General features: G+C 37.6%; 3 protein-coding genes across 5 annotated transcripts; 1 reads left to right on the forward strand and 2 right to left on the reverse strand.

The window, feature by feature from the left end:
- The first annotated feature begins 5631 nt into the window (after positions 1 to 5631).
- mplkip (M-phase specific PLK1 interacting protein) lies at positions 5632 to 7724 on the forward strand. The gene is made up of 2 exons (XM_084410976.1): positions 5632 to 6095; positions 6316 to 7724. The coding sequence occupies exons 1-2, from the start codon at positions 5754 to 5756 to the stop codon at positions 6511 to 6513; spliced, it is 540 nt and encodes a 179-aa protein (XP_084267102.1). The 5' UTR covers positions 5632 to 5753; the 3' UTR covers positions 6514 to 7724.
- A 180-nt stretch (positions 7725 to 7904) lies between these two features.
- On the reverse strand, positions 7905 to 13304 carry ralab (v-ral simian leukemia viral oncogene homolog Ab (ras related)). Its single transcript, XM_084410975.1, has 5 exons — positions 12911 to 13304; positions 10325 to 10517; positions 10038 to 10246; positions 9788 to 9962; positions 7905 to 9447 (listed from the first exon to the last, which is right to left on the reverse strand). The coding sequence occupies exons 2-5, from the start codon at positions 10424 to 10426 to the stop codon at positions 9325 to 9327; spliced, it is 609 nt and encodes a 202-aa protein (XP_084267101.1). The 5' UTR covers positions 10427 to 10517; positions 12911 to 13304; the 3' UTR covers positions 7905 to 9324.
- An 832-nt stretch (positions 13305 to 14136) lies between these two features.
- Positions 14137 to 16703, reverse strand: cUnh7orf25 (chromosome Un C7orf25 homolog). Of its 3 annotated transcripts, none has more exons than XM_084411772.1 (2): positions 16609 to 16703; positions 14137 to 16035 (listed from the first exon to the last, which is right to left on the reverse strand). In XM_084411772.1, the coding sequence occupies exon 2, from the start codon at positions 16015 to 16017 to the stop codon at positions 14701 to 14703; it is 1317 nt and encodes a 438-aa protein (XP_084267898.1). In that variant the 5' UTR covers positions 16018 to 16035; positions 16609 to 16703; the 3' UTR covers positions 14137 to 14700. The 3 variants fall into 3 exon arrangements, with proteins under 3 accessions (XP_084267898.1, XP_084267899.1, XP_084267900.1); XM_084411773.1 differs by having other exon boundaries at positions 16560 to 16686; XM_084411774.1 differs by having other exon boundaries at positions 16449 to 16643.
- Positions 16704 to 17574: the final 871 nt, after the last annotated feature.

Consider the following 17574-nt stretch of genomic DNA (forward strand, 5'->3'; position numbering starts at 1 on the left):
TTAGTATCATAATGTGTGTATAGTGCTAAATTTATAAAGATGTGAAATGGTGTTGATGACAGGACAAAGTTAGGCCACCATTTTATATAACATCAGAGCCATTATGCACAAGATTGGGCATTTATCTGGCAGTCATATTAAGATCCCAAACTGTTATGTAAAATTAACTAAACTATTATTTGATCCATCTGCAGCTATCCAACTATTTTCTTTTGTTTGGAAAAATTCCTGCATGACCCCATCTCTCGTTTGCCACACAGATAACAACGGACGTGTTTTGAAGCAGAGTACATTTTCCGCAGCTATTCACATAACCGATTGCTAACTCTGATCCAGACAGAGAGGACGTACCAGCATCTATTTTGGCTTGAGTCCTAATTGGTCTAAAAATACACTTATTGTCATTGATCAATTAATCTGTTAACACATACATTCTTTCTTTTCACAAACGTGTTAATGAAACAGTATTACACATCAAAAGGATGGCATTTCAAGAGTGCATTATTTGTCAGAGAATAGAGGTTTGTTTGTGAAGTGAAAAAACAAAGTTACATATATAAATCACGAGTTTGGGATTTCATCCCAGCCCTCATGAAGCACATCATAAAGTTGTTCAAGAAACTTTTTCAATTGTATCACACACACCTGCAAAAATCAGTCTGGATGTGCTCACAAAGCAAATTAGTAAAATATCATCATAATACCCTAAAGCTCAAACAGGTGTGTTTAGATCTTTCCACTTATGATTGGAATAAAAACAGCTGTTTTTGTGTGTGTGTGTGTGTGTGTGTGTGTGTGTGTGAAGGATAGGACAAAGGAAGATGATAATTCCACTCTAAGGAATATTCAAGTCATTATCTTAACCAGACTGCTGCACTCTTCCCAGAATTCAACTCTCAAGCATTTATCTGATATCACAAGGATGCTATGTTATTTCAAATACATTTCCATGAGATTTGTAAAGCGAATGTGGGTGGAATTTTAGGTGTTATTAGGTGGAATGATGATTGACGCAGGCATTACGTGCTATGAGACCATGTTGAATAACTGAAGGAAACAAGATGATTTTAGTCTCACGGCATCTGTGAAAAGTTCTCCAGGGTCAAATAAAAAAATTAGAGGCTCTGCACAGCTGCCAAAAAGAAGGAAAAAAAAAAAAGAAATGACAATGCCTAGAAGAGGATTAACTCAAAAAAGTTTTAGTCTGCTGAACTCTTGATGGATGCAGGTGCTACTGCTCACCTGAGATCTGTTATTGCCCTGAACTCCTCCAATTCCTGTAACAGATCCCCAGAGCTCCCCAATTCCATTAAGAGTCCACAAACAACAGCACCATTCATCATGATCCACTAGTTTCCTCTGAAACTGAAGAATGAGCATTTCACATTTATAGGTATTTAAGTGCACTGCATAATTTTCCCATTCACCAAATGGGAAGTGACACAAAGTTTGAAGTGCCATAAAGAATCCAGAATGAAGCAGCCAGAGAGAAGCTGTGCGAATAGCATGTGACCAATTAAGCATGAAGCCAGATGACGAGATTTGATTATTAGAGCATGAGTATACCAATGCTGCAGGATTCTGACCTCTAGATAAATAGTCTGCGCCGAGGTACCGTTCAGCCCTTCGCTATAGCGAGACCAATGGCATCTCCCAACAACAAACAAGTTTGTCGCTCTCTCTAGCACATTCCCAAAGCAATTGCCTCAAGCTAGGTCCATGAACTAATGCCAAAACATTCTAAAAGAACCATTAAATAACAAAAGCCCTGACAATAACAAAAGGCCTGACATGGCATTAATATAGATGGATGGATGGATGGATGGATGGATGGACGGATGAATGAATGAATGAATGAATGATTGATTGATTGATTGATTGATTGATTGATTGATTGATTTGGGACATGGTATCATCTCCTCTATGCCAGGAGCAAGAATTTCTTGGTTCTACTGAAAGTTGGAAAGAATCTTAACTCTTGCAGCTGACTTTTACTTTTGATATTAAAGACATAATAGTGACAAAGGGCTGGTCCAGTAAAACAGATACAGCTATTCTATAGCACAATGAAGAAAAGATGGCCTCTAGAGACTCAAAGTAACGCGAGAAGCTCCATATTATCTTCTTTGTAAACTAGAAAAATATATATCTTAAGTGATATGTGGAAGTGCTTTTATATAACAAATCAATAATCAAAAAGTGAATGTGCCGTAATAGGCAATTTTTAACCAGTATTGACAATTATTAAACAATGTCTTCAGACAACACACAGTAGAGGTGTTTACTTTCTGAAAGAATCGTGTTTTGAATGAATCGTTTGATTGATTGATTGATTCAATGACTCACTCATAAAGACATTGGTTTCACAGACAGGGTTTAGATTAAGCCAGGATTAGATTAGTTCAGTTCAGCTAGGACATTTAGGCTAAGTAGCTTTTATAAACATGCCTTAGAAAAAAAAGAAAATAACTGGTGTGCATCTTGAGACAAAACACTGATATGTTTTATGAAATGTCAGTGAAAGTTGCTTTCAGTTAAAACAGCTCAAGCATGCATTTTAGTCTGGGACTATAGGCTTAAGCCTTGTCTGTGAAACGAGGGGATAAAGTCTTAAAGACATCATTCAAATGTTTAGTTTCTGATTGAATCAGTGTTTTGAATGAATTGTTTCAGTGAATGATTCAATGACACACCTATAAAGACAGACACTTGTTATGTTTCTGAATTAATGGGTGTTTTGAACGAATCGTTTGAATGAATGATTCAGACTCACTTAAAGTTGTAAGCTGCATCCTCATTTGCATACTTCCCTATTATAGTTCACAAAAAACAGTATGTGAAAAGTATGTCTGAATGAGTAGTATGTCCAAATTCACAGTATTCAAAAAACAGTAAAAAAATTCCCGATTGACCTACTATTTCTGGTGAGATTGTGCATCCGATGGACACTTTATGCTTACTCTCCCATGAGACCAGAGGAGAGAAGTTGTAGATGGCAGTGAAGTGAAGCATTTGATGCTGGTATAGGTCACATGACAATGACAACATGATAAATTCATTATCGCAAAGTAATCACTTGTTCAAAAGAAGTATACTCATGGTTTCGGATGCAGACAGTAACTTTTTTTTTCCTGAATGAATCAGTGTTTTAAAAGAAAGGATTGAATGAATGATTCACTCATAAAGATGGGTCACTTGTCACCATCTACTGGATGGCACTCTTAGTTTGCTGCTCGACCAATAAAATTCAAGGAAAATAATAAAGCAATAACCAATTTTTTTTTTTCTATAGACCACATTCTGTTATGAGTATACTCGCATCATCACAAGAACTGAAGGTGTAAATTAAGAAAATGAGGAAGTGACCAACCTTCAGTGAGTTGATGATGGAGGGGCATTTGAGGTGGGACAAAGTTAGTCTGGGAACTCTGAAAACATGGGAACCAGAGGGCTAGAGCATGAGCAAAATCTAGGGTGGGAGGAAATAGGTCACTTGCCTGAGAGACTTAAGAGGGAACACAGTTCATCTGAGTACCACATTGTTTCTCAATGAGTTGGCCTATGACTTCAGTGACAGTTTTGTCCCATAAAACATTTTGTCCCTCATGTATTGTAGACAAAATATGCCTCTGCAATGTCTGCATTTTTTTGTGCATTTACTTTCTTGTTATTTTTGCCATGCCAGTCAAGCCTGCGTCTGATCTTTGGCCCAGAAATGGTCATCATTGTCTTTCCCAGGCAGGACAGAAAAATGCTACAGTTGGTTGCCAATCTAATGTCTAAACTGATAAATCTCCAACACTGAAAAACAATTTAATAAACAGCATCAACATGAGCTGACATCATGATTTAGGTTTACATTCAGAACTGTAGGATTTCAGCTGTATTATTTATATCTTTTGACTGCTTTTAACAGTAGGCTAATTTTACATTTGTTGTAATATTGTAATGCAATGTTACAACTAAACTAAACTTGCAACCAAGTGACTTTAACATCTGTTGAAGTTTTGTGCTGTACATCAGTCTAAAGTCCCATATGATCAATTAAGAAAACTGACTTTGCACAAACTTACATTACTTTTCTGAATTACTCGGTATAGAGAAAATTAGACAATTCTAGTGCCAGTGTATTCTCACTGCAGCCATTAGTCCTGGTTTAAGTTCCCAAAACTAAATTTCTCAAGCTTAAGAATGCCTTTTAAGGCCACACTTTCTCTGCTCACTGATGTCCACATGAAATAATAACAAAACCAAACACAGTTCCACCGATGAAAATATGACACAAGAGCATTGATTTGAATTAAAAGAAAACACGCTTGAGAACTCAATCCATCAGCAGTCCTCAATCAGAACTCTGTGAGAAAGTGTAATTCCTCCTCACTGTAAACCTCTTATCCTCTCAGCATAAAACTTTGTCAATGATGAATTATGATCTGTTTTCAAGAGCACAGCTAATAAAACACAAATGTGACCTCAACAGAGGAATATTCATAACCACAGGAGCCCTGGCCCCTCCCACTCAGAGAGTGGAGGGAGGTTTTAATTTTTATGTCAACTATGTTTTGCTATTATTTTACTGCACATATTGGCTTATCCACTTTAAACACATGAATCAGCGCACTGCTTAATCTTCTAACAAGACTGTGTAATGGTTACACTGACCTCTGCTGACAGCTGAAGAGAAACAACTTGGCTCTCACAAATATCCTACAGTAAATCATAAAGAGAAATGAACACTCAGACTGCTTTCAATGAAATAAAATAATAATATCAAATAGCTTAGAGTAAATCATAAAGAGAAGTGAACACCCAGACTTCTTTCAATAAAAATAATAATAATGATGATATTAATAATAAATCTTCCCAGGAGCTTTACATATGGTTTCCATGACATGAGTTTTCACTTTCAGCATTTGAGGTCGGTCTTAGACAACTATTAAATATGAAGCCTGTTTTATTTTAAACTGTAGGCTACTTCAGCGTATTTGTTGCATGAAGCATAAGGATAATTTTTTGGGGAAAAGTGGGACTATAAAGGGATTAAAAGAACGACCCATCAATGAAGTGTTCAGGAACATCATTTTATGTTCATGTCTACATGTAAGGAAGCCTCAAAATGTATACATTTATCTCCAAGGTGGGCTACAAATATAAAAGGCCCTGGTGAAAAGTCCAGCTGAGACCATGCATGAATTTCCACGCTGGTGGACCAGTAGTGTTTATCAACAACGACCTTTCTGATTATAGTGATGGTGATTGTAACAGCAAGGTCGTGGGTTTTATTCACAGGGAATGCATAAACAGATTTTTTTTTAAGTAGGCAAAATCATTTTGGAGTGCTCTAAAGGTGCATAGAAAATAAATAAGGAAAACTGTTTGTCCATTGGAGGCTACCAGCAAACACTAACATATTTGCCCAATGTTGGACAAAGTTTCTTGTTTATTGCAAGTAGACTACTTGAGGTAATGAGTGTGTGAATTACAGTGAAACTTTGCTTAGATGGTTGGTGCTTAACTGTACTTTCGATGATTAATCTCGTGTATGGGGGCGTTTGACGCTCCGTGAGAATAGGTGGCAGTATCGAGTCTTTCATTGGCGATGTTGTATTCAAATGATAATCGTCGAGAGACCATTCTAATTCCGGGTCGTTCTGTATTGTTATGCTAAGTGAAAACAGGTTTAGGAGCTTCAGGTTATAAATACAGTCGTCCTTTAAGGTTTAGGAAACAGTGTAGGAAAATACTACGACAGGATGCAAAGACCACAGTTTCGCCATCCCCGCCAGGGCTCGGGTCCACGGGCAGCAGGTTTCCGCAGCCCGCCTCCAGTTTACGACAGGACAGGGAGCATGTTTCCATCGCCTCCGTGGGCATTTTCCGGCCCTCCGCCGCCTTTTGGACCGAGATTTGGGCCGTGTTCTCCCAATACCCCACCGAGAGAGTTTGGTGGTAATAGGGGCGGTGGCGGTGGCGGTGGGAAATATAATAACGGTCAGTCTCCGGGTCAAACACCGCGCAGATCGAACGCCAGTCCCCGAGGCGCACCGTTCAGACGCTCGCCGTATGAGAGTCCCGGGCGACACGCTGGATATCAGGTAGTTCACTCGTGTTCAGGACCAAATGCGCGATTGTAGTTTTTAAGCAGTCTTATGTGCTGTGATTTCGCCTCTTTGCAGCACTCTGCTGCTCTGATCCGAATTAATTTCTGCGAATTGTGTGCGTTTATATTTTGTTGTTGGCTAAGACACTATTATATAACCTCTGATTAAATGTGGTCGTTTTAACGTCTTTCTGCATGATAATTTTCTCCTTAAGGGTTCACCACGGACATCCACACCATTTGGGTCAGCGCATGGCAGGGAGAGAGGGACAAATGATATGGAAAAGTTTTACAAACCATCAATGCTTCAAGATCCCTGGGCTGAACTACAGCCTATCTCAGTCACACAAACTCAGTCTAAATGCAACTCCAAACAAACCAATACAAGCAGACAAGGGAGGTACTACAATTAAAACGCAGTACATTTCTCTAACTTCAGTGAGCGGCAAAAGTCACTGAACAGTGCTTTTTATTTAGTGCAGCTGTAGTGCACTAAACTTTTAAAGTCAAACGGAGCCGAGACGAACACATGGACCTGAGGCAGGATTCACCAGCAATAATTCTTGAGAAACTGACTCCACAGCATTTTTTAAAATCATATGTACTTTCTTGTATTAAGAGACCTTCTCTTTTACTTTTATATCTGCACTTCAACGTCAGGATCATAAAAATGGGGTGCGTTTGTAACTGGCAGCCTATTGAAAGTAGTTTGCCATCTCTGGCCCACTCCCATGGAGTTTGCAAATCTTTCATTCAGTTCAAAGGAATATGTCTTCAAGCTCAAAATGCAGTCTAACAAAAGAGATGTCTGATCACCACATCCACCTACCTCTCAGTATTGACTGTGTGCTGTTAAATAGAACGGGTCAAGTATTTGTAGGTTTGGCTCCTTTCCTAATTTTCTATGGACTGTTGTTTTTTTTAAACTTTTAATTTTTGGTGACACTTTTTTGGTTTTATTAAAATCTATGGCTTTCTTTTCTGCATATTAAAAAAAAACGTGATCTGATAACAGACATTGTCATTATAAATGGCCCACAAAGGACCATTGTTGAATTATAAGTCAAATTTAATTAAAATTTGAAATGCAATACCGTCCTTGTCAAAAAAAAAAACATTGAAAGTGTAAATCTGTTAGCTTTATTTACTAGTAAAAACATGTTTAATATCTTCAAAGTTAATCTTAATGTGGTTTTTCAAAGATAATGTAGATAAAACACCATAACATTACTACACGTCTCTGGAAGTTGTAATTCAGTAATAACACTTTTTGCTGTAGGATATACCATATGAATCTCATGTTAGAGGTCTACAAAATAGATTTTTATTAATGTAACAGAAACAAGTTTAGTATGCTTAAATGTTTGCTTTTCATTCAACATTCGTATCACCAGAATTGCTGTTGTAATATTACATTAGAGATGTCAGTTTTTTGTTTGTTTTCGTCTTGGTTGTCAGCTAGTTATTTTGATAATGCTTATAATTTGGCCTTACCATATTTAGCATTCAGATTCCTGCATGTTTAGCATTTGCCAAGAGACACCCAAAATATAGAATGAAATGAAGACATTACATCTTGTACAAGTAATAAGAAAGACTCAAACAGTAGAGGCTTATATTAAAATGTCTTGTATTGTAAACATTTAGCACTCAAAGTCAGTCACTTTTTTTTTTATACACAAGTAATGAAGGGTTTCTTGAGGCATCCGCCATTGATAAGTCAGCATCATTGCCCCATGGCACACTCACCCCACAAACAGACCAATCAAGAGCTTTGTTGAAGGGTATTAACCCACTATGACAGATACAACTGAAAGAACAAAATATTCGCAAAAGCCACAGTGCACACATAGATTTAGGTAAAGACAGTTAAAAGAAGCAGTGTTTTAGCTGCAAAAGAACAATATTTGGTAGAAGCCAGAATAATGTGGCAAATAAACTTTCAACATCACATTTATTTACACATGGATGTGCTTATTCAAAACCATTCATCAAAGGGTGACGGTTTTCTTTTGTCTGAAATGCAGATTATATCCAGCCCTTTTAGAGTTTCTTAGTTTTAGTATGAGCGAGTATGATTTCGCAATATGCTCTTGCCCACAAAATAACTACAATTCTGAACATTTTAATTTACAATAGAAAATATAATTACACAGGATAAAAGTTGCAAGAAAATTTAAATTGCATATAAGTTCTAATAAAGTACACATTTCAGTCTGTGTAATAAAACATTCCAACCCGTTTTCACAGTAAAGTTGACTCAAGCTAGATGATGCTCTCATTTTTAAATAGCAAAATCCATGTGTTATTTGGGACCCATAGAAAAGCACAAATAAAACCTCTAAATCTGGTGCCATGCACACAGGGATGAGTGAATAAGCCCTTTGACTATAAATATTTTATGCATGAGAGATTAGTTTGTTAAATCGCATATTTGAAACAAGTTTGATGCACTTAAGATATCAAGATGAAATAAAGGACAGTGCCAAATGTTCTGAAATGCATGGCCTTTTACACTTTAGAGTGTTTGAATTCAAACAAAAGTTTTTGGTTAAAAGCCAATTAAATTTCTATAAACTCCATTAATTCTTGAGTTCATTAGATATTTAGCTGTTTTTGATCATTTGTGCATTGTCTTAAGAAGTATTTAGCAATGCCTATGTTAGGCAAAGATATATATATATAGCTGTAATTTTCTTTTAGATAGGTGCCTAAAAGCATTCACGCAGAGCTTAACACCCACTTTTGTATACTCTAACATTAAGGCTTTACTTTAGGAACTGAAACAGAACAGGTGGTTTTAATCCTAAAAACACACCGTGAACTTCGGAACAAATAGCTTGGAGTAGTAGCATTTTCCCAGCAGTGTTAGTGTTCAGCACTCAATGGACTCGCACTTAACTAAAAGCAACTAAAGTGAACGGAATCCAGTTACAAGTTAAAATCATTATAGTAGTCTTTTATGGTGTGCTTGAGCTGAGAAATGTTCTAATCTGATATGTCAGACCTTTGACACCATTTGTCATTTTAATGCATAGCCTATCTGATATTCTGTCCACTTATACCCACCGAAGAACCAGACAAAGACTGTTGACTAGATGTGTTTTTAAGAGGTGATCTCCAGCAGTTGACTGGAGAGATGAAACCTGATGGATTTTTTTTTTTTTTTTTGAAGCAGTGGAAGGGTAGAGAAGAGATGTTAGCATTCTGGTGCGACTCGGTTGTTATAAAATGCAACATCTTTCTCGAATTCTCTTTGCCAAACTTTTCCTCTTCTTTTTTCCATTTTTCTCTTTACCATCTTCCATTTTTCTGGCTCTGATCTCACGCATGAGATCAAAAAACACCTGGAGAGATTATGAAGTTTGTATGAATGTCTCATTGAAGAAAAAAATTTGTCCATCCAAAAATGAAAATTCTGTCATCATGTCATCCAAACCTGTATGACTGACTGACTGACTTTCTTCTGTGGAGCACAAAAGAAGATATTTTGAAGAATGTTTTTGTCTATACAATGACAGTCAATTGGGGCTGTTTTTGTATTTTAAACATTTTTCAAATTACCTTCTTTTATATTTCACTGAAGAAAGAAAGTCGACATGGGGGTGAGCAAATGATGACACATAACATTTTTGGGTGAACAATTCCTTTAAGGATCACATGTAATGGTCGCCAAACCAGGCCTACCTTATCTACGTTGGCACGGGTTTTGGCAGAAGTCTCGACGTAGCTGACTGCCCACTGCTCTGCTCTGGCCTTGGCCTCCTCAACCCCGACTTGCCGTCGGTCCTCCAAGTCTGACTTATTTCCCACCAGCAGGAAAGGTACGTTATCCTCCTCCTTCACCCGAAGAATCTGTTCTCTGAAGTTTAGAGATAAAATGAGACAACTTTGACTAGTATTATATTAATCATCAGTTTCAAAGTCGTTTCTCTACCTGAAATCAGCAGTTGCAGCAAAGGATTCAGATTCTGTAATGGAGAACACACAAAGAAATCCCTCTCCGCTGCGGAAGTAGTTGTCCCGAATGGCAGCGTAGTCCTCCTGTCCAGCCGTGTCGAGGATGTCGATTTGGACCTCTTCTCCATCCAGAACCACCTTTTTTCTGTAGCTGTCAGCTTTAGTGGGCTCATAGTCTTCCACAAACTTGAAAGAGACCAGCATAATTATACTTTATGGGTAACATCAATTTACACACTGAAATTCCACAATATTAAGTCTTACCTCATCATACATGAATTGCAGTGTTAGTGCTGACTTGCCAACGCCGCCACTGCCCACCATTATCACTTTGTGAAGGGCCAAAGCGTTCCTGTTAGCAGCCATGGCTTCAAGCAATGAGACAGGTGACAGTGCAGTGATGAAGTAGTGAAAAGTCAGAGGTAGATGGGTATTAAGGGAACCCTAGAAAGAAGGTCTTTGAGAAGAACACAGCAGATGTTAAAGCTTGTGAAACTTTTAACGATGCAAGACTGGTATTTTACTTGTTCGGGAGCAATTACCGACATTCATTAATAATAATATATACCTGCACCCTTTCAAGTCAGTCAAACATGATTGGGCTGATTTTTATGAATAATCAACTTTCCAACCCTGCCTGTAATGATGAAAACACAGGCCTACTTTCTTTTCCATCCTCTGAGAAAATGCTAAAACAATGAGGCTTCTCATTAAGGCTAGCATAGCATTTGTCGGTTCCCTTCCTAACTGACACTGACATCATTGCTCACTCAGATTCTCTTAAAGGACTGTCAATAGTTAAAGGGATAGTTCACCCAAATTAAGATTCTGTCATCATTTACGTACCTTTCTGTTGTTCCGAACCGGTGTTACTTTGTTTAGTTTTTTTGTATGTGGAACATAAAAAGATATTTAGGTATTTATGCTGATAACCAAACAGTTTTGGTGAACATCGACTTCCATTGTATGAACAAACATTCCTCAAAGTATCTTTTTAATTGTTTACAGTATATAGAAAGTCATAAAAGGTGAGCAAATGATGACAGCATTTTAGGTGAACCATCACTCTAATTATTCCTAATAAATGTGCATCCATGTGGAATCAATTGGCTTCCATGTAGCCAAGAAAATCCAATTTTAACTTTAAAAACACTGAGAGATTAGCCTTAAGATCAGCCAACTGTCCAGATTGTGAGACTATTGGCCAAAGGTGTAATCTGATAGTATGTAATAATTATATACCCAAAAAAAAAATCCTCTTTAAAAACCTGAAATCATGGGTGGAGTTACTAGACAATAATATAGGATTACAGCTATTGACTCAAGTGCAGACTGCTAACTACAGCATCTGTTTAAGGTTTACTCAGTTTAAACGGTGGCTAATGGTAAACTACATGACGCATGCAGTACAGTTGATTGCTTTTACATGATTTACCCCACATTAACAGCTTGTTTGTACAAAGGGTGAGAGGGTGAAAAAATTAAACATTCAAATGAGCACTTGACTAATGGGGCATCACATTTCTATAAAGGTGCCTCAGTAGGCTTTTGTTTGTGGCAATGGTTAATTTGAATAACAGACGAGAATGTTACCAGGTTGCAATTTAAGGACTGGCAATAAAGCAGTAGGCCTAAATATTTCTGGACCAAAGACTACAGGTCGGTGAATATTTCAATACAGTGTTGATAAAAGGGCCTTCTGTTAATTCACACAGACGGCATTGTCAGATGAAACAAGTAGGCCTACCTTATCAAAAGATATCCTTTGATTCAAAATGATCATTTTCTGTCATTAAATGTTTTTTACTTGTTAGCCTTTACACTGTATGTATGGGCAGATATATAGATAGATGTTTAAGTACAATACTACTCTGAGGTATTGATATCCACCTCTTAGGGAGTAAATAAGGCAAAGTTCCCCTCTTCAGGGTACTTCCCCAGTGAAAAGCTGTTTTCCCCCAAAAGGTACAATTTTAGCACACTGAAAGTGTAAATAGCTTATAAGAATAGCTATACACGTTCTCTAATAACGGCCTTCACCTGTAGCAGCAGTATCATTTCAAGTCTAGAACGTGTTGTAATTTGTCTCTACAAGCATTTCATTTTGGGAGATTCACTATAATAATGTAAAAGTACATGTAAATATAATTTACGATGTCTACATCACATCACCTGCTTCCTTTGGCGCAATACTAACAGCTCAACGTGCACGTGACAGCTGTGATGTTGTAAAAAGTGTACTTTTAAAATCACAGTTTATACAGTGATCAGGGTGCGGGGACCTATTTCTGACTAATAAAAACTAGTTATAGGGTCGTGATACATTCCTCAACAATTAAATAATGGCTTACAATGCAAGCACGTGATATTTGACACCTGTTCCGCATGTACAGTCGTTTACAGGAAAACAAGACTCGCTTGAATTGACTTAATTCATTCAATAGCCACAAGTGAGTGAATCATTTCAACGGCCTGCTGTGTCCCATCATTCAAAAAGGGAATAACGACAACATTGATTCAGAAAAGTGCTCATTGGTAGAGCTAATGCCTGCTGCTGAGCTAGCTAGCTAACTCAATCATTTCGAAATGACACGCACGATGGGCTGCTGTAGTTCGCGAGCTCTTGGAAGTAAAATCACGAGTGGTTTTCCTGTTATATTTAAATACTGACAGCGCGCTAAATTCCACTTCCGTGTTTAAGAGAGGATTTCGTTTTAGCACTCCACAGCTAATAGGGAACACTACTACTTTAGTACGTGGTGGTCTTTTAAGCCATCTAACAAATTAAACGAATGGCAGTCTTTATTACAATAAAAGTTGTAGAAATGTGTGTATAAATCAGATACTTACCAAATGAGCATGAGCTCGCGAGTTTGAAGTCTTGTTAGCTTTGCTGCTGCGGGCAGATTTGTTATGCTTCAGTGCATGACTCAGAAGGGAGCAGCACTGCTGTCAGCTTCGGCTGGCTGGGCTTGGTCTTCTTCACACTGACTAGGTTAATTCTGAATTACAAGAAGAAAAAAAGTGCTCATATGCTAAGACCTGAATGTACGCCACATAACTCGGTTACGTCTTCGTCATAGGTTTTACTTTTCAAAACAAAACAATTTTAGCCTTGTTTCTTTCATCTTTAAACTGTCTTGTCGATTATACGTTTACTACAGTATCGACTGTACAGTAGGGACGCAAACCAGCATGTTATGTTTTGAGACGTCATCACAATAATTGTCCACCCAGAGGTCTCCTGATTAAACTGTACATCACTGCCAGGAAGAGCATACTTTTAATAGCCAAGGCTAGCCTTTAAAATGAATGGAGAATTATTATTATAGTAGCTCAACAAAAATAAATAAATTCTAACCATAAATGCCGATTATCAAGTTGGCATTCAACCATTCAGATTCTATAGATCTCTCTCATAAGGCCATGGCGATGGTGAGCTGGGCTGTGTGATAAGTAACTTTCTAGTTCCTCTCAAATAAAATCATAAAACATAATGAATTAAGAATTATAAGTAATTTTTTTAAATATTATAAAACATTTATCTTAATCTGAATTTCATTGCATTAGATGCAAGTGGCACCGGCAAATTATTAATGCTGGGGCTAACTTCACTTTTCTAAGGCACTTTTTCAATTATTTTTAATCAGTTGGTCTCCAGGTCATTTTTCGTGGCTGTATGAAGCCAGTTCTCCTCGAGTACACAGGTACCTTATAGCAGAATAACCACCGGTGTAGTTCATATCAACATGGATCACAAAGTTTGACAACCAGAAAGTATTTATAAAACTACTGTTCAAAACTTTGTTGTCAGTAAACTGCTTGTAATGTTTTTGAAATAAGTCTTTAATTCTCACCCTGGCTGCATTTTTTTCTTCAAAAATATAAGATCAGTAATATTGTGAAATAGTTTTATATTTTAAAATGTAATTCCTGTGATGTCAAAGCTGAAATTTTCAGCATCATTACTCCAGTCTTCAGTGTCACATGATCCTTTAGAAATCATTCTAATATGCTGATTTGCAGCTCAACAAACATCAACACAGTATTATTTTCTTTCAGGGATCTATGATGAATTGAAAGATCAAAAGAATAGGATTTATTTGCAATAGAAATACTTTGTATCATTTTACAGTAAAACCACAACATGGCTTGGCTTCAATCAATCACAGAGATATATTATTATTCATGAGGTAAAGCCATCTGAAGAGTGTTTATTTTGTACTCTTATGAAAATGTATGTGTCAAAATTAAATCAGAAATATCAGGTGCGTGAAAAGAAAAACACCCTAGGCATTTAGTCAAGAGCTTTGAAATGAAAGTATATGCCTTTGTTTAAACTGGTTTTGACACTATAAGCTATGATTTAATCATACATTTGGTTAATTTGACATCTCTGCTGGCTTTACATTGAAATACTGAGCTCACTGAGTTTACATAAAGAGCCACAGAAACATTGCTGAGTGTCTGCGTCAGCCGTGCAATTTATTTGCGAGTATACAGTAGTGGCTCTCTTACAAGTGTCTGGTTTTAAGCATGACATATTACTCTAACCATCTCTTACACAATATAAATCTCCCCATATCTTACGCAATAACCTTCTTAATTGCTGACATGTTATTACTTTAACAGCCCTTCAGTCATATTGGAGTTGCTCTCCATTCTTTCCCCTCAGTGAGTGCGCGAGGTTGGTGGATGAACACGCTGTATCGCACACCCTGGTTAGCAGCAGCGCGAACGAATCCGCTATTCGCAGTCATAGTGATGGCCCGCAGCGTGTCCCCCGTCCCAAAGATCATCAGTGATCTACGGTTCACTTTTGAGCTCGCGACTAAGCGGTTGGTTCGCTCAGACGGCTGGTCCGGAACCACTTTGAGTCTGGCTAGCAGCTCCTCAGCTCGGGATTTTTCTCCCGGGCCTCCTAACGTATCCAAGATCACGCGGAAATCTTCAACTGCAGAATGACAAGCAAACAGCTCTTTTCCCTTCATGAACTCCTCCAGCCGGGGCAGGACCTTCTCTTGCCGTTCCTGCGCGGCCTGCTCTGTCAGCACCACCTCTTTAAAAGTAAAGTGACAGTTGCCGTGGCTGAGGGAGGACACGTAAGTTATCAGAGTGGTGATGTCAAGGTTCACCCTGTTGCACACATCTACCTTCACCTCAGTAGGGAAGGCAAGGCTGGCCACAATGGTGTCTCGATCAACACGGGTGTGCATGAGGTCTGTATCGTCACTGTCGTCTTCAGCGTCGTCTTCTTCCTCAACCAAAAAATCATTTTCTCCTTCCTGGCCCTCTTCCACACCACAATGTTTGTCTTCACTGTCATCTTCCTCCTCTTCCTCCTCCTCCTCTCCACCTTCGAGCATTGTATTAACAGCAACAATGTCACCTCTCACAGATATGCCCATCTCTTTGAGCTTGTCTGCCATAGGGCTGGATACCCCGTTGTAGAAGGCAAATATAATGTGAGGGTTGCTGTACTGCACAGGCTGCTGCTGACTGGCCTCAAGGAAATCTTCAGCTTGCCGGATCACGCTTTTATCCCCATACTGGCCACGGCCTTGCCAGATGTTGTGTAGTGCCTCCGCCTTGCGCCCGATGGCTTTCACCCAAGTGTGTCCTCCGTTTGCCACCACGTCGACTACCAACGTCTGCTTCTGTCCATCAGGTCCCTCATAGGTGAACACGTGCAGGACGCTCAACACATTTTCTAGATTCTCGGCTGACTCAACGATGGCCCTTAGATGAGTGAGATTGGTACTTTGCAGGTGGGACTCCTTGATCACAACCTTGCCGGCCTCCACCTTCTGTAGGAACTTGAGCTCGGCTCGGAGCTTACTGCACAGTTTAGCACGTCCCTCGACCTCACGGCCTTGTCGACTGCAAATCTTGTCCACTTGCTCAAGCAGCTCCTTGGCTACTCTGATCCTGTCCTGCAGCGTGTTGTAAGTAGCCATTGCTGTTAAACATTATTCCTACAAAATGAGAATGAAAAAGGTTTAAATAATGACCACAGAGCTACAAGAATCTCTCTCTCTCTCATATCTTTTTTTTTTTAGAATATTTATAATTAAATCATCAATCATTTTCTGGATTTTTGGTATAATTTATCAAATAAATGGCCGGGTAATACACACAAGATCTTCCAGGTAATCTCCCAAAGCAATTTCGCTTTTTATATAAACCATTAATATCAGCAAAAGCAGGATACAGCAATATTTAAAGCATACTTGTATGAGCACTAAAGAAGTGCTAGAAAAACGAATAGTTCGCTAAGGCGTGGTTTTAACGAAACACTATAGGATAAAACATATATAAAGATATAGCTTTCTTACATTCTTACGAGAATATCAATCAGTGCACAAATTATCACGCTGTTTTTACACACCGGCTCATAAATACGTGGACATGTCAGCTTGCTTGGTTAAAACCATGGTTTTCTACGAACCAGTCACACTTCCTCCTGTTTGCTTTTAATAAGAGAAGAATAACAACTGACCGTTTAGCTGAAGAAAAGCGAAGTTATCTGGAAACTGATATACACTTACAGCATGTACAGGTTAAAGGCAAGTTCTGTCTCTTCTCAGTTTTTTTGCCTGATGCTTTTTCAACCACGAAGAAGAAGCAAGCAGCGCTCTCATAATGTTAGTGAGTTTATGTTGCCACCTAGCTTGGAGGTTATGAATTGCATGAATTGTTTGTAGGTTAGTGTAGTATATTGTATAATACGACAAACGTATTGTATATTTTGTAATTTTATATTTTGCATTATATACAAGTTCGCCTTTATTAGTCTATTTTGCACTGCCGATTTTCTTCACATAGTGGCGTGCATTCATTAGACATTTTACTTTTTTATATAAAAGTTCCCATTAGGGCAAACATTTATTCCTTTAGAATAAATAGTGCCTGTTTTTATGTTACTAGTATTATTTTTTAAATACTAGTAAGCAATTCAGTTAATTTATTTCAGTCTCTTATCATTTTTTGTCTTTTTTTGCTTCTATTAAATCTTGCTACTAAGTTTATATGTTATTAGTAACAATTTAGATACACATTAATGCTGAATAAATATGTTTGTTTCAAATAAATTATTAAAATGGTTTATCTAGCAACTATCGTTATGGTAGCATGATAAATAGGTCGGCATATAGTACAAATGCTACTAGTAAAACTGAAATAGGTACGATCAATATTATATATATTTACTTATCACAACTATAGCCTTATAGCACAGGAATAAGTATCGACTAATTGAATATAAAACTAGACACTTTTGGAATGTATTTTATTATTATTATATATGTACCTTTTATTATTCCTAAAAATCACTTAATGTAAAGCACAATATACAGTATGTGTGTGTGACTGTGTGTAGCCTATACATATAAATACATACATACATACATACATATATATATATATATATATATATATATATATATATATATATATATATATATATATACATACATACATACACATACATAGATATATATATAGGCTATATACAT

The sequence above is a fragment of the Rutilus rutilus genome (assembly GCF_951802725.1).
Source record: "Rutilus rutilus genome assembly, chromosome: 6".
Lineage (NCBI taxonomy): Eukaryota > Metazoa > Chordata > Actinopteri > Cypriniformes > Leuciscidae > Rutilus > Rutilus rutilus.

What these genes read in the sequence shown, in the direction of transcription:
- mplkip (XM_084410976.1), top strand. Translation starts at nt 5,754, where the DNA reads ATGCAAAGACCACAGTTTCGCCATCCCCGCCAGGGCTCGGGTCCACGG. An exon ending in GGCGACACGCTGGATATCAG is followed by an intron (nt 6,096 to 6,315) that starts GTAGTTCACTCG and finishes TTTCTCCTTAAG; the next exon opens with GGTTCACCACGGACATCCAC.
- ralab (XM_084410975.1), bottom strand. Translation starts at nt 10,426, where the DNA reads ATGGCTGCTAACAGGAACGCTTTGGCCCTTCACAAAGTGATAATGGTG. An exon ending in TGCAATTCATGTATGATGAG is followed by an intron (nt 10,247 to 10,324) that starts GTAAGACTTAAT and finishes GTCTCTTTCAAG; the next exon opens with TTTGTGGAAGACTATGAGCC. An exon ending in GCTGCAACTGCTGATTTCAG is followed by an intron (nt 9,963 to 10,037) that starts GTAGAGAAACGA and finishes TCTAAACTTCAG; the next exon opens with AGAACAGATTCTTCGGGTGA.
- cUnh7orf25 (XM_084411772.1), bottom strand. Translation starts at nt 16,017, where the DNA reads ATGGCTACTTACAACACGCTGCAGGACAGGATCAGAGTAGCCAAGGAG.